General features: G+C 24.8%; 1 protein-coding gene across 4 annotated transcripts in view; it reads right to left on the reverse strand.

The window, feature by feature from the left end:
• The window catches only part of LOC135922916 (uncharacterized), a 57,690-nt gene that overhangs the window by 1,805 nt on the left and 30,689 nt on the right, over positions 1-25,196 (reverse strand). For 3 of the 4 annotated variants that reach the window (XM_065457444.1, XM_065457445.1, XM_065457443.1), the window contains 15 exons: positions 15,198-15,314; positions 11,089-11,252; positions 10,841-10,943; positions 9,788-9,839; positions 9,618-9,737; positions 9,131-9,238; positions 8,756-8,887; positions 8,265-8,384; positions 7,539-7,687; positions 6,996-7,206; positions 4,833-5,077; positions 3,210-3,396; positions 2,370-2,606; positions 1,943-2,163; positions 395-1,055 (listed from right to left, as the gene is read on the reverse strand). In XM_065457444.1, the coding sequence (XP_065313516.1) occupies positions 395-1,055; positions 1,943-2,163; positions 2,370-2,606; positions 3,210-3,396; positions 4,833-5,077; positions 6,996-7,206; positions 7,539-7,687; positions 8,265-8,384; positions 8,756-8,887; positions 9,131-9,238; positions 9,618-9,737; positions 9,788-9,839; positions 10,841-10,943; positions 11,089-11,252; positions 15,198-15,314 (2,827 nt within the window). Of the gene's footprint in view, positions 1-394; positions 1,056-1,942; positions 2,164-2,369; positions 2,607-3,209; positions 3,397-4,832; positions 5,078-6,995; positions 7,207-7,538; positions 7,688-8,264; positions 8,385-8,755; positions 8,888-9,130; positions 9,239-9,617; positions 9,738-9,787; positions 9,840-10,840; positions 10,944-11,088; positions 11,253-15,197; positions 15,315-21,184; positions 21,571-25,196 lie in introns of those variants that run through there. The other variant, XM_065457442.1, reaches the window with a different exon arrangement.

Below are 25,196 nucleotides of genomic sequence, written 5' to 3' on the forward strand. Positions count from 1 at the left end.
TACTCTAAATTTATTAGATATTTTTTAGTTTCCATTATATCTTTTGGCAGATAGTAAATGGTGACATTTAAAAAAACAATAGTATTGAAAAATTTTAAAAAAAGTTACATGTTTCTGAAAAATGACGCTAATACGAACTAAATGAGTTATATAAATAACATATTTTCATTTATTGGCTCGATTTAGCCAATTAATTAAGAATTTAGCCAAACAATATTGCGCAAGCCTCGAAATTTTGGTAATAAATGTCCAAATCTTTCTGCAATTTAAGAATTAAATCCCAAGACTTGCGTAATAATTTTTGGCCAAAATATTGGGTTAGCCGTTACTAAAAATCGAGCCGTTTAACAACACTAATCTACATATAAAAAAATACTAGTTTTATTATATTTACCTGATCTGGCGTTTTAGGCGTAGGTATCATCGTTAAATCAATGATGTCTATATCATTCATCATGGAGAATATGACTGAGTTTGGATGGGGACTAAAATAATTCTGGTAATAATTATTATAATTGTCGTCGTATTTTTCTGTATTCGTAAAATTTTTATTTGAATTAATAGTGTTATCAGGAGTTTTTATATTTTGCAACATCAACCGAAGGAAGTCCGACTTTGTGTGAGATTCATTATGATTATTAAATGATAAGTTATTATCGGTATTATTTGCATCTTCTAAAATCATAGATCCGTTACCATTGAAATAATTGTCGTTATCATGATTTAGCTTTACCGTTTTATTATGGTAATGGTGGTTAAGATCGTATATATCGTCAACGGAATTTTTGTAATCAAGTTTAAGGTTACTGACATTGTCACCGTTACTATTCCTTTTATTAGATATATTGATGAATGATTGGTTTAATTTATTGTCAATGGAACACTTTTGAAGCTCCTCTAGCAAAGATTGGGATTCATAAAAATTCATTATAGGAGTAATTTTATCTGGGCTAAGCAAAGCAAAACTAGGTTCCTTAAAGTTTTCTGGAATTTGCAATAAATTTCGCGTATTGGTAGGGTGAAAATCACTCATAGGAACAATGGGTAGGTTCAACCTTCAAATAAGATACGTTTAATTTATTTAATTGATATTAGTGAAAGTCATGGCCAGTCTTTGATCCAGATAGGACCAATAGATAAAGACCGGTTCTTTAAGGGCTCCAACCTTTCCTGGTCTAAGATCAATAAGACTATATGGCTAACCTCCAATAGTTGGTATTAACAATAAATAAAATAAGTTACATAACTGCTAGGTAATTTTTAATTTCAATTTTATTTTCTGTCAAAAATAATTTCAAGACATGTTAGAATGGAAAGACCATTTTATTCATGTAATACATTGTAAAAGATTAAAGAACGGATTCGAATCAATGGAAATAAATGGTTATAATTTTTAGAACCGTAACTAAACCGTTATAAATGTGTTCGAACAGCTTTAAATTATTTAAAAAAATTGTTAAAATCTTAAATTATGAACCGGAATAGATGACCCATAATATTTAATTCGATGGGAGAGCCTCCTTCGATCGTAAGATTTTGATCGTATTTTCGCCCAATTCAGTCAAAATGGACAATATCATTATTAATACGAATGAATTTTTATTCAGGTAATTATTCTATTTATGCATTTATTTAATATATCAGATAATGCAAAGTAATATTTCCCATCTTAATTTAGAGCTATTAAATGGGCTTATCAGAAAAGTGGACGAATTTACGATCAAATGACTTTACGATCATAGACAGTCAAATCACTTCGTTATACTGAATGAAGATACAACAATCTTTTATAAATAAATAGTGTTTTTAAAGGATAAATTACGAAGAAAGAAAGAAAGAAAGAAAGAAAGAAAGAAAGAAAGAAAGAAAAAAGAAAGAAAGAAAATTAAAACATTATTGATTAAGGTTGAAATGATAATAATAAATAAGTTTAAATTCTAGCCTATGTCTTGGGCTAGGCTCTGGGCTAGTAAAAATACTCTCGGAATCGGTTTCGTTGCCTCGAGATGAATCAGATTTCCCTGATGGTTTCGAGATTAGCGAACCAGGAATATTTTCTAATTTGTCAATAGTATTGTTCAGTAACATTGAGGAATCTTTGTTCATCAAGGGGTAATAGGAAAGCTTGTCGATATCCGATATTCCGTTTTCCGCGTAGCCCAACTTTTAGGATAATTATATGATTTTTTAATTTAAAAAAATACCTCTTATTTTATTTTTTATTTTTATATAATATGAAGGACTATTTAGAAAAGCCAAGATCTTTTTTTGAAAAGATTATGTGTTTAAAAAAAGATACACTAGGAAAATAGATCATAAACGATATCGAGTTGTTCTGGTAAATTCTAAAAAGATAAATATTCACCAACCCGATCATCTATTTCCATCTTCTCAGCTATGTCCGTCATGCTCTCTTGAGATTTCATGTCGGGTTTAAAGGATGAAGATTTGTTTGGGATGCCGTTAGATTTGGGTAAGTAATTAAAATTTTCCGGGGACCCTGTCAAATCAGAGAATATTTCGGAATATTGGATTATTACATTGGATTGACTCCTTCGACCACTCGTTTGGGTTGAGCGATTATTGAAAGTTTTAAATGTGTCCCCCTTTAATTATGAATTTTTATAGTACAGAAAATATTGGAACTAAATTATTTGAATCTTTCTATGATAAATTAGTGGTATCACATCTTTTCAACTTACCCTGTTATTCACAGTTAGCGCGAATTCGCTACGAAGTATCCAAAGTATGCGCGAATTCTCAGAAGCATAATTTATATACTTCGCCGTGAATTCGCGCTAACTGTAAATGCAATGTTAAATGGGCTTATTTTTTAAAATTTTCAAAATTAGCAACAAAAAATGAAAAACAATTATATTTTAAATGAGCAAAAAATAGAAAAATCTATCTAAAATTAGCAAAAATTTTCATTCATGAATATTATTCAAAACTATGAAGCTTTAATGTTGGGCATAAAAATATATAGCTAACGTCATTATGATCCAACAAAAATTCAATTTTTTAAAAGGAACATTATATTATCAAGAATCAAGTAAAAATTAGAACATTTTATATTTCTTAAATAATTGATGGAGTTATGCAACTTAAAATTACAAATAAATTTTTTCTGTTTAAAAAGGTAAATTTTTTTTTAACTTTTAGGAAAAACTTTGAAAATCAAATTCAATCAAATAAAAGATTTACTATACATCAAAATAGGGCGGACTAGAGGACAAGTCGATGATATGTTCCATATCGGGATGTTGAGCAAATAATAAATTGGGATAATTCCACCCAGAAGTTTTGACTATGTGTTTACCGTAATATGGAGGGGCCTCGTGATCATTTTCATTTATGTAGGTAATTTCCACCGGCAGAGACTTGTATTGAAACAATCTGATTATTCAAATGACATTTAAATATTTAAAATTTATCTAAGATTTGAGCACAGTTTGAAGTGTTCTTTAAAATAAGAGATATTCATAGATATTTTAAATTAAGATTTTTTTGCGAATGCTCAAGTTCAAACGGGATTTTAGATCAACTTTTGCCTAAAATTCTAATTTTTTTAGTAAAATTTCTTTTATAAAAAGTAAGTATTATATGGTTTTTATACATTAAAAATCTTCCATTTTGTGATTTTCAAATAATTTTTATCTAAAAAACCTTCAAAAAAGAATTTTTTTCATGCAAACTCCTTTTAAGCAACACGGTTACCAAATTTATATAACAATATACAGTAAAACCTTTCTAACTTGAGCTATTGATAATTCGGACAACTCCCTAATTTGACCAAAATTTTACAATCAAATTTAAATTAACTTCTATAAGTCTTGATAAATTGGTTAAATGTCTAAGTTGATTAAAAATCTTGATCCCACGACCAAAATTATATAAGTTTTACTGTATATAAAAAATAATTTGGGTTGAATATTTGGCTTGCATTCAAATTTATTTCAAATTTTCTCAAAGGGTATCGAACCCTAGAATTCGGTTCGGTTAAGGTTCCAGGAAGATAAACAGATTGTACAAAGTACAATTTAGGTTAAATAAAGCCTAAGTTCAATAATTTTAATAAAGATTCATAAAGAGTCACTGAAATTTTTTTAAACCAGTGATATGTAATTGTTTTTCTCTTAAATAAATGCTAAAACAATGAATAACGTCTAGAGTTTAAAATATTTATTAAACATATCGCTGGTTTCTCTAACATTTTTGAAAATATTACCAGGAGAGACAAAAAAATTTATTTTAATTTTAAAGATAAATTCAAATTTAATAAGATAAAGAATTTAAATAATATAATTATTCCTTTCATGAATAAACATCTATTAAACAAAAATTATGAAAGTGATTATGAAATTTATATATATTTTCGCCCAAATTTTAAAGTAATGATAGAATAGAATTTTTAATAATGATATGAAGCATTTCTATTGGATATTAATTTACTAACTTTCAAGGCATAATAAAATTCAAATTAATAAATCCATAAATGCTACATATGAAGATAGCTTGAAAAAGAAAACATTTGTAAACTTGCAGGTCGACTACTTAAGGTTACTGTTCAAATTCATCAAAAAAAAGAAAGAAAGTAAGAATGAATGAATGAAAGAAAGAAAGAAAGCTATGTTAAAACAAAATTTAACCAGGGACCGGAACATTTTGGCGTCCATTCCGTTTTGGCAAAAAGGTGTTCCTTTAAGAGATTTTAGGGAATGTTTAATTGCGTTCCCTCTTCTGTTAAAATAACTTAGACAAAGGTCTTTCGTTTTAGGTTTCTGAGTTTAATTATGATTCAATAAATAAATATTTTAAAAATATTAAATGACTTGTAATAGCCTTGGATTAACAATATCATATCTTCAGCCTCGTCTACGTTTATTTTAAGTTTTATGACTTTATCGGAACATTTGATTTCTAAGGTTTGCAAAACATCATTGTCTCGGATTATATGGATATTTTGGATGTCTTCAAAATTTGCCAATGGGATTAGACTATCAGGTTCGATAAAATCATTGTAGTATTTAAGACCTAGCTTAGGCGATATTATTATACCTATGTCAAGGTTTTTTTCCTGTTGATATTAGTTGTAAGAATTGGAAAAAATATAAAGTAAAAGTAAGGCTGCATTTATAGTAAATGCGTTTTGTTCAAGCGTGGCGTTATTTAAAGCAGCGTTATTACAAAATAAAGCCAATAAATAGGTATCTAATATATATAATCTCTATAATCAAAACATGATCTTTTTCGTATCTTCCTAATATATTTAAAATTTAAGGAGACTATATAGTGTAATGTTATTTTTTTGCCTCTCTACGAGAGTAGAACCACAAACCTCCCGTTTCAAAGTCGCATGTTTTAAGCATGCACCAACTTGAATAATTAAATTTAAAATATTAATTATATATATATATTAATTAATAGCTGATATTTTTAAAATTCTGCCGTTTATTATCATACTAGCTGACGGGGTTGAAGGGTAATTATTTAGTTTGTGTGTATGGTACTAAATATACTTTATTAATAAGTTATATATAAATATTAAAATTTAGGAGAAAAAGAGGTAAAATTTTCGCAATGTATACCGTGAGCATATATTAGAAATATCAAAATTTAAATTTGTAATGGAAATCTTATTGGATAAAATTTAAAATAGAGATACTTTAAGATTTCTGAATTTTAAATATGGGTTATACATTGGCCTGAAAATTTTTTATTACAGAAATCGCCAGGCCTGATTAAAAAACCAAGCCCATGCAACTTTCATATTCTGATTTTATTTTTATATGAATTATGACTTTTATATATTTTATTTCAGTTCTTAACTAACAAAATTATTATGGACTTTTTGAGAAAATTTTCCTAACAATATGGTTTTCAGAGATTTATCTATCTCCAGGCTTGGGAAAAAATTATAAAATTATTATGGTTTGGCCAGGTTTGAGAAAAAAAATTTCAGGCCAATGTCTGGTCCATATTTAAAATTAAAAAATTTTCAAGCATATCTATTTTAAATTTTACCCAATATGATTTCTATCACAAATTTAAATTTTATTCTAAATATAAATAAATTTAAGCTATTGTTATTAAATTACAATAGAAATAAATGGAATATAATTAAATTTAAGACATTTTTATTAAATTACAATAGAAATAAATGGCAAAATTTTATGAAAGTTGCATGGGACTTGGTTTTTTGATCAGGCCTGGCTATGTTTGCAAAAAAAAATGTCAGGTAAATGTCTACCCCATATTTAAAATTAAAAAATTTCCAAGCATCTCTATTTTAAATTTTATTCAATATGATTTCTATCACAAATTTAAACTTTATTCTAAATTTAAAATTAAATTTAAGACATTATTATTAAATTACAATAGAAATAAATGGCAAAATTTTGGGAAAGTTTGGGACGTGGTTTTTTGATCGGGCCTAGCTGTGTCTGCAAAACAAAATTTTGAGATCAATGTCTAGCCCATATTTAAAATTCAAAAATTTTGAAGCATCTCTATTTTTAATTTTAGCCAATATGATTCCTATCACAAATTTAAATTTTGATATTTCTAATACCCTTAATGTTCACGGGTTACATTGCAACAATTTTACCTCTTTTTCTCCTAAATTTTAATATAAAGCATATTTAGTACCATATACACAAACTAACTAATTACCCCTCAACCCCGTCAATCTTGACGGGTCATTAGCTAGTAAATTTATAAATATGGATCATTTTGATAACACTATGAAAAATTTGAAAAACATATTTTGCAATGCTTTGATAAAAATTATGCGATATGATTAGAGATAAAGAGATATAAGATTTTTCTTAAATATTATATAAAATAATTATACCTATAGCTTTATCTTAAATTAGTTTTTAAAACTAAATCAGCTGTAATAACTCTGCGTTAAATAATGAACGCTTGAAGATAACGTGTTTACTATAAATGCAGCGTAAGGAACATGTAAAAATAAAATTTAAAAGTATACATACTATGAGTGTTGCAGAATAGCACTGAGCACCATAAAGTAGAATATCTGAACATATCATTTTTAGATATTGCAGTTTAATTTCGTCCTCGCTTGATGCCTTAAAAGAATTTATATTTTTCTTAAGGAAGCTAGTAATTTTTTTAAGCACATCTTTGGACCTCATCGAACTAAAAACAGCTTCGGGGACAAATTTTTTCAGTTGTAATTCCTGTCTGGATTTAATTTTTTTTTTTAAAAATGATAAATGAAAAATTATAGTTTGAGAAACTTAAAAAAACATTCATAGAAAATGGCGACTTTAAAGTCTACTCTATATGTAAATATTTTTGGTCCAATAATGCTGTATTATAAAAATTAACAAATCTATCATTTTCTATTTTCATAATTATAATTAATTTTTCGCGTCAATGATAATCATAATTATATACTCAATCATAGTAGTCAAGGTGGTTTATTTAAACTTTCAAAATAAAATTTGAGATCAAATATATTAAAATTATAACAAACTTCTTTTATATTTATGATTCTATAAAAAAGTATTTACTCTAATTTTTTGCCGGATAGTTTGGAGGATAAAAGTTTTGTCACTCCGGATTGCTGACAACGTAAATAAATGCTTAAAGAGGCTAGTTTTAATATTAAGTCAGTTTTTATCGTATTTCGAAATCTTCGATGCAATATATCATTGAAGCACTGTGAATTTGTTTTGTTTAAAAAAATAAATTGTAATTGCACATTTAAAATCCACGCTAAATATATGATTATACATATTTCATAAGAATAATGATGATTTATTTAAAAAATATACCATTAGAAGGAATTATTATACAAGTGAGATAGAATTAATATTATTATTTACGGAACGCAGGTTTCGGCAGCCACATACTAAAATGATATTTAAAATTGGTTAAATTAAAAGGAATCTACATAAAGGCCAATGCCTGATGTAGGCTAGTTGGTTTTGTATTTATTTAAGATATAGGATATATATAAGGTTTAAAATATCTTTTTAGTATAGGACTATTTACTTATTTCTGTGTTCCATAACAATAGCATATTAATTGTTAATTTTAATTTCTAACATATTAATTATGCGTACTAAAAAGCAACTTATTTGATTTTTCAGGCTAGGTCAAGAATCCCTTTGCCCAATTTTAGCCTTGTTCAATTGAAATTAAGGCATGACTGCCCAAGTTTTTGGCTTATTTGCTAACCAAGCCACTGCCAACAAAATTGATAATATAATATTTTTTTTTCTTATATACTTAACCTGTAGATAAAAATAATTTAAAGCGGCTTTGTCTTTTTCGTACATATCATCTGGATTTTTAGGAGCATATATGACTCTAAACAGACATCTATAATATTGAGATCCCGGTCGAAGCGCTATCTAACAAATAAATATGATTTGCACATTATAAAAAAAGTAAATAATCCACAAATATTATTTTTTTTTGTGTGGAATGATATTATTTATTTTTTTTATAAAATACTCAGATTATATTGGTCAAAATGTTGAATTATATTTTATTACATTCAGTTGTATGGTTGATATTGATACATCGGGGAAAATTATATCATTATCGAAATATGTATTTAAATTATATAGGTGTCAAAATATGAAAAGTAATCTGATTACAAATGTAGTTTTTTCTAATGTTTAGAAACATTTAATCCATACTTTAAAATAATAATGTTGTAGAAAAAAAATTAATATCTCATACTTAATATTTATAAATCCTTTTAAATTTTAGAATTAACTTTTGAAAGGAGATCATCTTCGTACAGCAAAGTTAAACGTGTGCATTTGACATCATCGATGTGTTGTAAAACGAGACAAAAATAATCCATGCTAAGTAAATTCAATTTTTCTTTCAATATATCTAACACATCCTATATATTTTAAATATATGAATCGATAATAGATAAAAAATGTATATTAAAGATTTTTAAAAAAGGGATATGTAATCAAAATGATTTAAATGACCATTAGTGTTTTATTTTTTAATTTTTTAAATTGAATACAATTTTTAGACCCTCATCTCAGATACTTTGTTGGTTTATATATAATTCTTTAAAAAATCATATATTTCCTCGTGTTTATAAAATTAATATTTGAAAATCTAGAATTATTACTCTAACTGTTGTTTTGTTGTCATATTTGAACGATTTGGTTTGGCCGTTCTCCAAATATACCTTTAATATGTTAGCCATAGCATGTACACAACTTTCGTAAGGTTGATTCTAGATTTAAATTTTAAAAAAGAAGAAATTAATATCAAAAAAGCCAATATAGTATCAGAGTTTGAAAAAATTAAAAACATTTTGAGCTAAAATCTTTTTGATATTTTCTTGAAAAAATCGGAGATTTTATTATCTTATTATGCATGAAAATTGCAAAATATTTACTTATAAAAGATTTGTTACAAATAAATATGGCACTCTAAAAAGAATTTTGCTCAAAAATATTTGATGATTTTTTTTCAAACTCTTGAAGATGACAAACTTTCATAAAAGTGTTATTCAATATATTATATAAAATTTATTTACCAAGAAAAAAGGAAATAAAGAAATAATAGAAAGAAATATTACAAAAAATAATAATTTTAAAAAGGTATATAACCGTAGCTCCAGTCATTGGATGACCATTAACTGTTATTCTCTCCGAAAATCTGACTCTGGACGGTTTATTTTTTAATTTAGCTTTTTTTGACGCACTTAAAAGGGCAGATTTTCTGTTAGACTAAAATTTCGTAAATTTTATTTAATCATAGTATTTAAGATTAATCTTACGTTATCAGGATTCTGCTGGCATACAGTCAACAATACTTTATCTTTGCAATTTCTGTAATCGTTCATTACATATTTAAATATTTTTTAAAATAAATAGTATAGTATTAAAAAGATGTGTATATATAGAGAAGGTCAATTTCAGGCATATTTGGACCTAACCGTCGCAATAGGGTTCTTAAAATTTATGATAATGAACCCAGAGAGCGTTATATAAAAAATATTTTGCAATTATGAATATTTTTACTAAAATAATTAAATTATAAAGTTGATATATATGTAAGCGTTAATGTGTTTTTTTCCGGTAATGTGTTAATTTTACAATTTTAAATCATTTTTATGCGTGTTTTTTAAAATATAAAAATCTGATTTTATTGGAAATATATTCTATCATGTTTGGAATACTTATCTTATGAATTGTAGACAATTTTGATGCTAACCTTTGAGTCATTTATAATTTATATAAAAAAAATATGGAAATTTAATATAAATTATATTAAGTTTAAAAGTTTATGAAAAGATTGTCTGAAATTTAGAGTAGGTATTCCAAACATGACGGCATACATTTCCGGTAATCACATTTTTTAATTTTTTTAAAACGCGCTCAAAAAATGATTTAAATTTGAAAAATTGACACATTGACGCTAACACATATAATGATTAGAATTTGTATATATCAACAATGCGTGTAATAATTTAGGTTGATTTCTTCAGCATTTACTATTATATTTATAAATTATGTTAAATTATAACATTTTAAACTAAAGTAATGACATATTTTTTAGTTTTATATAAATAAAATGTTGACATCGGCCTTCAGTTTGATCTTTTAAAATCGGTCTACGATTCTGTCTAGACCTTGCTAAATATAAGGATGAATCCTTCAGTTTGATCTTTTAAAATCGGTCTACGATTCAGTCTAGACCTTGCTAAATATAAGGATGAATCATGACCTTCAATATCATATAAAATATAGGTATATTAATTAGAGAGAATAAATCGAGATAAGATAGATGAGATTTTAAAATATTATGCATTTATAACAGGAGCTCATACTTTATCAATTCAATGACATGTTCGCGAGGCGCTTGTTCAACATATTCTCCATTTACTCGGATAATCTGGTCACCAGCTTGTAATTTGTTATAACTAGGACCATCTGTATATTTATACATGATTTACCATTTTAAAAAAAACTTTTATGGAAAAAAAATCTTCTGACTCCTTATAAGTTATTTTAAAAAATTAATTAAAAAAAAATTATTTATCTTAGTTTACAATAAATATTTTACAAAGTTTCAAACCTTCCATGACGAATCTGACAATGACAGGCTTTTCACTACCCGCTATAAACCCAAAACCTAAGTCTGAATCCCTGACTAATTCAATATCCCTTGGTTTAATGGTCTCTTCCCCCGGTTCAAAATCTTCTCTAGGATCATTATAAGATGTCGTATGATTGATGTGACTATTTAAAAAAATAATTTAAGATTTGAATTTTGAAAACTAAAAAAAATAAAATAAATATCAAGCAAATTTTTTTTTAAATAAAAAACTTTATTTGCGATTTTAAATCTATAAATAACAAATCACATTTTTTTATGAATTCATTATACCAATATCGTGATTAATTTATTTTAATGGGTTTGAATTAGAATAGTCGAATGTTCATATATTTAAATCAGGGTTAACAAGTCGATCAATTGAACGGTCAAATTCGGTTAATTGACGTATTTGAATTTGTAAAATATGGTTGATGATAAATATATTGATTTAATTAACTAATATGTATTTAAAGCATGTTTATCAATCTAATTATGTTATAATTTATTTAAAAATATATTTGTATCATCAAGGCATTGATTTAATTATATATTTTTTTATTAAAATAGAATATTTTCATATTAAAACATTAGAATTTCATTTTAAAATATAAAAATAATAGCATTTTCCCCATTATGGATCTCAATATATAAATAAAATAATTTTGCTAAAGCATGGTTTGAGAAAATTACTATTAGCCAATTTTATTATATTATGTACATTATCCAAACAAGATGAGCATTGTAAAATGTAAGGAACAAATATGCAAGGAAGCTCTGAAAGCAGCTGTTGAAGAATTTGGATATTTGTCCGAAAGAAATATATAATATTAAATGAAGAAATATTTTGAAAGTATAAATTTTTTTTTAATATTTAACATCTTATTGTTGCAAGTGAAATAAGATAAATGCATTTTGGCTCAAGTAAAAAACGAGATGCTTGATTAGGAAAACAAATAATTCAATCATGCCATGAATTTATAATTTCTCCACCTAAATAAAAAGAATTAAAGAAATGTTTGAAAAAAAATCTATCCAAATACATATGCTCACACTGCTGATTATTTAATGGATCTCCAATATAAGGAGAGCATCAAGAATTAGGTATTTTACAAGGTGATGAAAATCAAAATATTTTAAGTGATATCATAAATTTGAGAAGTAGGCGGTACATTCCAAAGGAAAGCAGAGACTTTCATAAAAAACAACCTGATTTCTGCCTCAAGTAGTTGGAATGGGCTTTACTCACCTTGAACATTAAGAGAAGTGTCTAGTATCTTACTAACAATTTATCATTCTATTTCAGAAAAAAATTGGTCGGTTTGGGGCAATGGCGTATCCAGGATTATCCTATAGGGGGGAATTTTTTTTTGGGGCCTTTGCCTCCAAACCCCCTTTGGCCATCTTTTTCCTCACCTTCGGCCAGGTCATATCTTTGATCTATTCTTTTAAATTATTCATAATTCAATAATAATTATATTAATATTTTTAATTTTTATTTGAATTTTGGTTCCTTTTATAAATTATTTATTTAAGAAATTTTTTTTTAATTTTTAAATTTAACATTTATTAATAAAGACAAATTAAATCTGACAAAATGATAGTATAAAAATAAAATCATGTCCAAAACATAATTCTAGAAAATTCAAGAAATTTAACAAACAAGGACTTCATAATACAAAGTATAATAATAGATATAATAGAAATATAATAAATGCAAATGATTATATGAAGAAGAAGGGGGAGGGGGGGGATTTAAATAATTTAGGGAAGAAGAAGAAAATCTAGATTAATCGGCTCCTCGGGGAATAAACCTATGGCGTGTAAAATTAGATTTTATAATCTGAATTCCTATGCGTTGACGTAAGTAGTCGCTTTCTTTTTAGTCTCCTGATTACTAATTCGCGCTTATGAATATAGATAAATTTTTTTAAAAAAATATAAAATTGAAATAAAGTTTAGTGTCAATTTTTTTTTTTGATTGAAAATTCTAATTGTAGTGAGTATAAAATATTGACTAGAAAATTTTTTAAAGAACAAGTTTTTATAACTTATTAAATACTAGAATTATAATGCGATTTTTAATTTTCGTGGGAATTTTTCCAATTCATCAAGAATTTTCTTTGTCGTTGGAAATAAATCTCTGTGGATATTTAACATAGCTAACCCATTTAGCCGAGAAGTAGTATTTTGTAAATAAGTTTTCAACCTTCTCAATTTGAAAAAGGTCCTTTCATTCGTATATTGTAATAGGCAAACATGCAAGAATACCTTCAAAATAAATTTAGCCTCCTTATACCGATTGAGCGCATCAATAGCATGCTCAGGTAAAATAATAAACGTAGTAAATATTTATACCACAATTCGAATTCACTGATTAAATTGATTTCAGTATCAACATCATAGGAATAAAATTTTGCTAAATATTTAATTATACCAATAATGGCATCAGAAAACGATAAAGGGTCTTTAGGTAATAAAATTTGAAGATTACCAAAGACTTGTTTTTTATCTAAAAACCGTACTTTAATTTGCGATAAAAAAGTATCTAAGAATGGAATGAAATTGGATATTTTATAAGATTTAATTCAACGTCTATATAAATATTATGAAATATTCAACTACATTCATTCTTCCTGTCCACATTTTCCTCCAAATCAATAACTTGAACCAAATTGAAATTTGGTTTTTGTAAATTTCTACATAGTAGTGAGCTATAGGAAAATAATTTATTAATGCAACTAGCAGTAAGGATAAACTCTGCTTGATATTGAAAAATTTTGATGGGGCAGGGGGGAGGGGGTCCGGGGGTCGGGGTAAAATTTTTTATTATCTTAAAATAATATTTAGAAAAACAGTCAAATTTGCTATGGGGGTGAAATTTCCCCCTTTCCCCCCATTGGTTACGCGCCTGGGGGGTAATATTCATACGAATAAAAGAAATCGATTGAAGATCTCGACAACCAGAAAATTGCTAAGAGTATATTTTAACATAAGATTGATTAAAAATATTTAATAAAATGATAATATTGAATAGAAATCAGAACAAGACTCTTTCATGGAGAGCGGAACATTAATTATAAAATTTAAAAAAATAAATATTACATAGATTTATTTTTTACTATTATATATAAAATAAAGTTAATATTGTCTTTAAAAATAATTATTTAAATTTGTCCATAATTGACGGGTCAAATATTGGGCAATTAACCTAATCATATTTGGCCAGTCAAATGCAAAACCCTGATTTAAATATTAAAATATTTGGAAAAAGAACAATTTTGAATAAAACAATGTTCTTTACATTTAGTTGACTGATAATAAAAATAACTGATATAACTATAGTATATTGTAAAATTTTAATTATATTTTAATAGTAATATTAATTTTTGCTATATGCTAATAAAAAGTTCGCTCATGGCAATATCTATAATATATTTCTATTAAACAAATGTACAATACTTCTTTACATTTAAATGTAAATATTTAGTTATAGTAATTAACGTTAGAATAGAATAGAACATACTGTATAAAATAAATATATATTATATTGTAAATAATACTCATTTTTTAAATTATATTTTATAGCTTACAACTACCACAACCGATTACATTCGTATTTATTAGAATATAGGAGAGATTTTCAATTTTAATGATGCCATAATTTTTATAATCATAGTGCACATAAAATAAAAACAAGTAGAAAAAACTCAGCCTTAATTTACATTTTAAAATATAACATAAGATATTCTTAAACAAGTATATATAATAAATATAAATCTTAAATTTGATTTTAATATTAAAAATTTCCTTTTTTTTTATAATTTGCTTGACCGTATATCAAAGTATATTTCAATATGTACTATTCATATCAAAACGCCTAATTTTAAAAAAAAATCAAAATTCTGTAAAATCAAATGAAATTATTTATTCATCTCTATTATCGAAATATTATTTCTTTTTCTTGCTTTATTATATTAAAACCTTTGTAAATTTAAATTTTCAATTCAAATATAATATAAATATATTTCGTTTTATTCAAGTGATTGCTTCTCTAGTATAAAAAAAATATATTTAATATAAAAATTTACTTTATATAATAACATTTCCCAAAATTATCCACTGCGGTTTCCCAACCATAGGGTAAACTGGAATATCTTGACCAATAGGACTCAGGTGGATACCAGTAGGTTGCATTATTTATGGAACTTTAAAAAAATATTATATAGTTTAATATAAAAAAAATATTTTATACATCAGTGACGAAGCGTGAAGTTTAATATTATTTAGGGAAGCAATTCTTCTTATTTTATATTTATAACCCAATGCATATAAAATATTAAGATTTATAATTGAGCGGAATTGGTTGTTTTTTTTTCAATTAAAATCAATTATAGATATGACCGATTAAAACTTTTATTCTTTTTAAATACTAAAATCCCCGGTTTTGCACCAACGGATTGTTAGAGAAGTTATAATTACTTTCCTTAAAAGTTGGAATTAGTTTTCCTTTTTTTTTGAATAATCAATTTCTTCATAGTTTATATCTAAATTTCTTGAGCTAAATAATAATTTTTAATAAATTTTTAAATAACCCAATTTATTTTAAAGTAATTATTGTTTTAAAAAAATTGGTGGAAATTTTTTTAAAAATTTTTAAAAATTTCTGTCAAATTTTTTTAAAAAATATATCGTTATTTATATTTCTTCTTTCGACGCTAATTTTTTAAAAGTAAAATTCAATATTTTTCATAATGATTTTATCTTTATTTATTTGCATAAAAAATAAATGATTTAATACTTTGGTTCCCCGATTATAGTATTGTATTTTAACCAAAATAATATTAAGTAAGACGAGATTTGGTAAATAGAGGTATAAACCTTTCTGCCATCAATGAGCAAAATTTACAGGTTTACATAATACTATTTTGGCTAAAATCTTAATCGGGTCGTAAAAGTCAATCCAAATCGGAGTTTTTAACAACATTTCCTGATTATTTTTTTTTTAAGGTATTAAAAATAAATTACACCAAAAATATTTATTATTTTTCCTTATTGGCATGATTATTTTTCTCTTTTATAATTAAAAAAAGATTTTAAGATGATAAAATATGATAAATTTTCGATTAAAATTATGCGGGAAGTGATAGCATCCTTTACTTCTGGGTGCTTCGTTACTGATTTACATATTTAAAAATTGTATGATATAAATTTCTTCTAAAATATTTTGCTGCAAAAAATGTATAAAGGTTTATATTCTTCATAAAATAATCATTCTTTCTAAAGCTTAACTTTCTTAAAAATAATTTGAACATTTAGAAAAAAAGGTATAATTTGTGTAATGTATCATTCTAACTTTAAATGTGTATATTATATATCATCAAATTTGCAAATTGTCACTTTAAACTTTATAGTAATCATTCCCTACAAAAGTAAAGGACGTTGCAAGGGAATGGATACGAAATTTAATTTTGAACACACCAAAAGTATTTTTTTTAGACCGCTTAAATCAAGAAAATAGGACTTTATGCGCTCAAAATGATAAGAGCTAGCAACACCATTGCTTTATTATAGATTTAAATTCTAGGATATAAATGTGTCATCATAGGAAATTAGAGCATTATATATTTTCTTTAAAGGCTTAAATTTAGATTAAAGTTACCAACAAATTAAGGACTCAATAAACGTATATGCATAAGGTTTATTATTAGATATGTTTTTATTTGATAAAGAAATAAAAAATATTATCTATAATTGGTTCAAAGGTTTTTAATATTATAGTTTTTTTGCTTTTTTAAAAAAAGAAAAGAAATAATCTAATAAATGTGTTTATATAATTAAAGAGAAAAAAAATACCTAATAAGGAAATTAATATTTATATAATATTATCTTATATAGAAAAGAAGGATGATTTTATTTTTTATAATTATTTTTTGTTTTAATTTGGCAGAACAGAACTAACGTTAAGTTTGAGGAAGGAACTCGATAGATAATAGAAATTGTTTAATAAAAATCAAATTAATAAAACTTTTATCTTTGGTTTTATCAATCTGTTTACTCGTGAAACATAAAGATAAAAAAAATTATATATTTAATATAAAATATGTTCAATATTTGTAAATATATTTTGTCATAAAATATACATAAAATAATGAATTACTGTGAGAGCCAGTATCGATTTCGCGATTAAATATAAATTAAAAAAATGGTAACTTTGATTAATTAATTATAATAAATCAGAAAACATATTTATAAATCTTCATTAATAAATTGAAAATTTTGCCTAAAATAAAATCTATCTAGAAAGTCAAGCCTTTTGTGAAAAAGCGAGGAGGTGTTTTTTCGCTATAATCATAATATTTAAATTCATTGAGATTTATTGACAAATTTCAACATTCAATTATAAATCATTGCCAATATTTTTTTATATTTTATGCTGGATTAAATTAGTGATTATTATACAATATTTTGTAAATCAATAAAAAAAAGAAATATACATATAGCATTCACTCTTTATTTATGAGTATATATGTTAGCGTCAATGTGTTTTTCTCGGCACTGTGTTACTTTTTCAACTATAAATCATTTTTAAGATGTAAGATTTTACCGGAAATGTATTCCATCATGTTTTGAATACCTATCCCATGAATTTAAGACAATTTTGTCATGAACCTTTGAAATTAATATAATTTATATTAGTTTTTCCATAGATTTTTATATAAATTAAAAATGACTCAAAGATTAATGACAAAATTGTCCAAAATTCATAATAGGTATTCTAAGCATGCTGAAATACATTTTCGGCAAAATCAGATTTAAAAATTTAAAAATACAAACTCAAAAAATGATTTAATGTTTGAAAAATAACACATTGTATGAAAAACTACATTGCCGCTTACATATATACAATAAGGTATAAATCCTTTTGGAATAGTACCCAGAGGATTCAAGATCTTTCAATTTTAAATCATTTATATTAATAGCTATTTTTAAATTTAAAAATTTGTAACTTGCACTGTGGATTTAGAGAATTTTTACCGTGAACTTTCCAACTACTATTTTCATTTTTATTTAAAGAGTTTTTTTTTTATATATAAACAAAAAGTTGCAGAAATAACGTGGCAAATTTGTTCGAAACTTATAGGGTAGGTAACTTTAACATGCTGGAAAAATTTTTCGAAAAAGATTTTTCAGAAAATCATTTAGTAGATAATTTAAAATTGACAGATTCCTAATCCTCACAGCATTCTTTTTTAAAACCCAAATATATAGCTATTATTAAATTTAATTAATGTCCCTTTAACTAATATCCCCTAAGTGCCGTAACTTTACTAGATCATAATATGAGAAAGGGCATGTTAAGTCATAATATAATCTAGCTAGACATTAAATTGGATTCTGTCATTATTTGATAAGTTTCCAAAAATTAAGTTAGAGAATAGACTTTCATCTCAAAGCATCCCAAAGTAGATATCGATTTTATTATGCATAACAGTTCTATTTTTTTGATCAGTAAAAACTGATAATAATCTTTCATTTTTTGATATTTTAAATTTACAATAATATTAGTATTTTAAAATATTTTTTATTTGTAATATTAGTCGTTTTCTAAATGCAGATTTATTATTATAACACAAATTTTAATCATACCAATATATAAAATTTTATATATAATGTATATGGTATAATATATATTTTAATCATTGGTTTAGCTTTATTATGGCATTATAAATATAAAGTTTGTTTATTTCTTTCTATTATATAAACTTTATAAAAGCGATGTATAATAATAACTATAATAAAAAAGATTTTTTTAAAAATATTATAGAGGCATGATTTATTAACGGCTCATTTTAAAATATGTTTTATTTGTATTCATAAAGAACAATTATATTAATACAGTATAGAGTTAAGAAGATTTCTCAAATTTATGATCATCTCAAATAAAATTATTTTCATGCCATTTATATGCAATAAAAATATCAATAAAAAAATTAACGATAATTTTGAGTTTTGTGAATTTCCTTAATATTTTGGGTTTTTCAAAAATTTTGGAAATCTTTGTAAAAAAATGTCAAAATTGATGAAAAAAATTTGATTTATTTTAAAAAACACTGCTAAATATTTCTTTTTAATACACTTAAAAATAATGTTTATTGGCTCGAATTTTAAATTAAGATTTTAGCCAAGATAATATTATGCAAACCCGGAATAATAGATGTCCAAACCTTTCTGGCATCTACGAGTAATATTCCAGTCTTGTGTAATATTTTTTGGCTAAAATATCGGGTTAGCCGTTTTAAAAAATCGAGCCGCTTATCAACACTATTTGGAATAAACAAATAAAAAGGTTAAGTAATACACTATTATTATATTTTTAATTTAAGGAGGTTTAAGTTATTGAAGTTTTCTATAATGATATTTATTACAAATGTTGGAAATAAAGTGAGTAAATCCTGGGAATTTGGAACCGAAAATATTCTGAATAAATCCTATGAAACTTGCCAGACCTTAACATTAGTAATTAAGAGTAGTTTGTAATTAAAGAGTGAAAGAATTTATTATATCAATTAGTTAATAAAATCATTATCTAAATTTGCATATGTGCTCCATATTAGATAATTTATATTACAAATTGATACGATGAAGCGTTAAGATTTTGAATATAAATAATTTTAACCCAATATACAAAGTTAGTATCAACGTGTTTTCTCTGATGTTATTTCAACTTTAAATCATTCATTATACAGTTTTAAATTTGGAAATTATTTTTTTTACGAAATATGTATAATACATTAGGTATAGAATACATATCTAGGATGTCCCAACATTTTTTCATAAAGTTTTTATATAGAAGAAAAATTATTTTAATTCATGATAAAAATGTCTGAAATTTGAGAGTCATGATAATAGCATCCAAGATTTATCCTTATCAGAGTTGTTAAAAGATACTTTTTAAATGGATCTAGATACAGATACATCATCTAAAATAATATCTAGATATAGATATTTTAATCAAAAATCTATCTAGATACAGATAAGATACCACATTTTTATATCTAGATACAGGATCTAGATACTTGTATCTAGATCCTTTAACAACTCTGATCCTTATTATACAAAAAAATTATTGATTTCAAATGGCAGCTCTATGGTTTAAAGCGGCATCGACTATGGACTGAGGCAAAAGGTCAGTAGTTTATTCTCGGAATCTATTTATCTTTAAAATTAGCTTACTCTAATAGGTAGCTAGATTTGAGAGAGAAGATATATACGGGTTATATTTAATACTTATATAAAATAATATTTAACAAAATTTGGTCGTTATTTAGTAAATTGCCACATGTTGCCTGAAAACGTTCATTATCCTAACCCCCTTTTATAGGGTAGATATTCTGTACATACTTTGGAAAATACCACACTTTGGGAATACACTTTTCCGACAAAATAAGATTTTTTTTTAATTTGAGAAAAGTAATAAAGATTTAAAGTTGCAAAATTAACACATTTATTAAAAAAGACTAAATTAAATTTAAAAAGAAAGATTATTGCTCCCCCACCAGGACCAAGAAACTGTTGATCTGAAGAACAGAACCTTACCAGTTTCCATTTTTCTTTTAGCAATTTTAATGATCGTGCTTATTTCATTAGGTTATTATTATTAACTAAGCATTCTCTTTGGTATGATGCAAGGAAAGCCAGGGCGACCAACTTTTGTTATGCTAATACATTCAAAATAAATAAATTCAATTAGAGAGAGAGACTATATCCACAAACCTCAGACATACCTACTAATGGGGCCCATTTAGAAATGTAAGAAATAAAATTTATGAAAGGCATTATTATTTAAGAAATAATGTTTTAATTATTCCAATATTATTGACTCATTGGGGGTAAGGAGCTGATTGAAAATTTTTATTCCTGAGGATTAAATGCTTTATATAAAAACACACCAATTATATGTGATATTAAACATTATGAACAATTTATTTAAATGGTAACGATCTTTATGATAAAAGTTTGACTGTATAAAGAATTATATTTTTTATCAATTTAAAATTAATATTTTAAATTTTACTTATGCAAAGGAATATCTAAATTTCCAGAGGAGATGATTGAACAAGTAGTATTGATAGATGACAAAACATTCTTAGATTTGTTATAACCTTCCTCACCTTGGGTTTTTACGTGACCGTTATTATTTAAATACTTTTGATGATGGGTCGTTATATCTATCTGAAAATTTTTCTTCTTCTTTTTATATTTAAATAATCTTTTGCCGACTATCGGACTTTTCTCGAAAGAAATAATTTTATTGCCCATGCTGCCCCTTCACAGTGGAATTAGGATGAATAAATGTAATCATTTATAACTGTATTTTTAGTATAGTTATTTAAGTAAAATTATACGATAACAAATCAAATTAAAATTTATATTTTTTTAAAAAAAAAGAAATTAGACATCTAAAACAAAATACCATTTTTTTTAAAAAAAAAGAAATTTGTTTTTTTTTTCCGATAATGACTTAAAAATTGCACAATAAAATATTATTTTAATTTATTTTTTATGGTATTTTTAAAAAAATTAAGTTTCTATCAATATATTAATATCGGTAAACGAATTTTCAATTGAATCGAATTTTAATATATAATTAACAACAATATAAATAAAAATTCTTGTTACATAAAGATGCTAATATTTTTATAATTACATTATATTTTTCTATAAAAACAAAATTGCATTTTTTCTCTCATTTTTTTTATCTCTCTTTTATATCATCTTTTTTTTTAAAAAAAATCGAATTCAAGACCAGTATATATTAAGGCGAAAATTTATTATATCATATCATTTTTAACGAAATAGGAATTCATACTGACATGTTATACATTAGCTTATAATAACATTATAAGAACGCTAAATTTTATTACATAAAAAAAACAATGTAAAATTAAATGTCAAACATTTATATTTATAAACTTAACTAGTTTCAAACTAGTTAGCTATCCATTCGTTAGTTTTAATATTCTAGTTAGTTAATTTTTGTTTTGTGAATTATTTTTTTCCCCAGACTTTTGAATGATATTTTTTATTTTTCTTAAAATTATAACTTAATTTTTCTCCTTTTTAGTATACTTTGGTATATTTTCCCCATTTATTGAGTATTTTATGATATTTTCACTTCTTCAATTCTTTTTATTTTCATCCTACCTTTTTGCTAGTTCGCAAACTATAAGTTGAACATTTACCTAATTTTTGTAAATTACTATCTGTAAACTAGCTAATTCGTTATATTAAATTATGCAATGTGTCCCGCATTCAAACAATGTCTGCATCTTATAAGATACGAAATAAAAATAAGTTAAATTTTGTAAAAATATGAGTTAACATAAAATGGTTCACTACTAATTATATACTATGCCAAAATATCTGCATATTAATTACTAATTACAATTTTAAAATATTCGGAATGTTGAAAAATACATTTACTATTGAAGAATGGATACAATTTTGACCATAACTCAACATCAAACAAAAATGGGGTCATAGAATCTTATAATATTTGCACTACAAAATATAAGGTAATTATATATAGATTGTGAAATGTTTCGTTTATTTTTTTAAATAATATTTCATATAGCTTGTCCAATTTGAAGTATTACTTTGATTTTATCTAAATATGGGTCTTGGGGTTATGTACAGTCTGATATCATTTTGGTTAGAGTAAGTCTATATGATTGGTTATAATTTTGGTTATCTTCACAATGTTCAAATCGGGCAATAAAAGAAAAAGTATAAAAACAACTATGACTCACATTAATCAACTTGCCACCTTATTATTTTTTTCATAATTCTCTTAGTTCAAAACTTTAATTACATGTGATAGGTAATGGTGATAAATGTGTTTTTTAAATTACGCCCTTTTAGTGATATACTCCTGAGATAGTGGCTTTAAAAAATATTCATATCTTCGTTTAGTCCAAAGAAGACAATTATTTATTTAAAAAAAAGTCACTGAGCACTTAGATATGCTAAAAAACTATTTTTATAATAATAATTTTTGATTATAAGGATGGGGTCATTTGTTGGTTAAGGACTATAAGCCAAAAATAACCCATAATAATATTATATTTCAAAAAAAATTATATGAGCGCAAACTATTATTATTCTTAATTTAAAATATATCTATAAGTTGTAAATAATTATACCACGGTATGAAAATAATTTTGGAAATATAAGAGCAACTTCCTTAATTATATATATATAGATTGATAATTATCAAATATTTTTATTATAAGTGTTAGACAAAATTGTAGTCAAAATTGAATGAGATTTCATATAAGAGCAAACTATAAGATAATAATTCACAGGAATAGAAAAATTCCTGTTATTTTTATGCTGGATCACAACTGGTCTTTTTTAGCTATTAACTTTACCCTTTTCTATAATAAAATGAATAAATAATTTTATAAACAATAATTTTATTGAAACAATAAATATACCAAATTAATAATTTTTTCATAATAATTGCATTATTATAATTAATGTTTGCAGAGGTCCGGTCCAGTTCGGTCACATCTGACTATTGGGTCCAAAGGGACGGTCCTGTCCGATAGTACGGTCCGATGGTCCGGTCCGAACCCAGACCGATTAAAAGAGATAAAAGTTTACCATGAATTGCTCTTTAGTTAATGTACCTTTAACAAAACATGATTATTTAATGCCTAGCATCTCATTCATCGTTTACTTTTTTTATTCTTCCGTTTCATTCATTCGTCAAGTAATTTAATTTAATAGAAATGGAAATTGAAATCATAGAAGATGATAATATTTTTGAATCACCTTCAGCCAAAGAATAACTATTGATTTAGAAAATAGTATTAGTAGTGCAAATAAAAAAAATCGATTAAATTCAAATTTGAAAATATGTTAAAGAATTATATAAATTTTATGAAGGGATAATTCTGGGAAAACATGTAAAATATGTCTCCAGATATTTCCAATTCTTCAAGCACAAGTAAATTATGCATATTTATCAAATTGAGAGCTAGAAATTTTTAAATAAATGAATAAAAATTTTATCAAATACACCTACTTATAGTTATGATTAGGACTGGAAACAATAAAAACCCAAGATTAACGAAATATTGTATTAGCATTGGATGGGTAAAAATAGGAATAATTTTTGATTTTTTAGAAGATAATTAGAATAGTTATTTATAAATCAGTTTTATTTTATAACTAAATATCTATCACATTCAAAAACAAAAATTAATTAAATTTGCTAATCAAATTAATTTAAATTATATTCAATAATTTGTATTGGTTTAATCTTTTTAAATAATATAATAAAAATGATTTGATGATATAATTAAAATATTGGTAATTTAACACATTTCATATTAAATAAATTTTATACAGAATAAAACTTTTATAGCTTAACAAAAAAAACATTTTTTAGATGGAACCGGACCGACCGACTCCGACGGTCCCACGGTTTGGTCTCACTTGACTTAACGGTACATCGGTCCGATCTCATTTTAGAAAAAAAGGACCGGAAGGGACACGATCGTTGGAAGCGCTAATTATAATGGATTTTTTTCTATAAAAAAAGTGTAATATAAATATTAGATTCTATAGTCTCAACACCAAAGTTTGCTTTTATTAAGTTAAAAAAGGATAAAGAATAAAAATTCCAAAATTAATATAATACCTAGTAATGTGTTGTACTTGTGTGCAAATAAGAAAATCAAATGGAAGAATGACCAAATCCTTTTTAATGGTAAAATAGGTTACTCCAGAGATTTTAAAATTGCTATTACTTAAAGTGAAGTTAGATCGGGTTTTTTTAACGATTTTTTATTTTATCCTAGCTAACCTATATATAGAGTTCCATCCATTGTTACAGCATAGTATTTCAAAATATTTTTTTCTAAACTTTTGAACATCATTTTATAAATGTTAATCTCGTTTGAAAAATAACTTTTAATAATAAAATGTAATATAATTAAAATAAATTTACGCTTGTTGTTGCAAGTATTTTTAATTTATATTAGAGTTATGCGATCTAATAATAATTGTTGAATTTTTGT

Source organism: Gordionus sp. m RMFG-2023, chromosome 1 (assembly GCF_954871325.1).
Source record: "Gordionus sp. m RMFG-2023 chromosome 1, tfGorSpeb1-WG-v2, whole genome shotgun sequence".
NCBI lineage: Eukaryota > Metazoa > Nematomorpha > Gordioida > Chordodea > Parachordodidae > Gordionus > Gordionus sp. m RMFG-2023.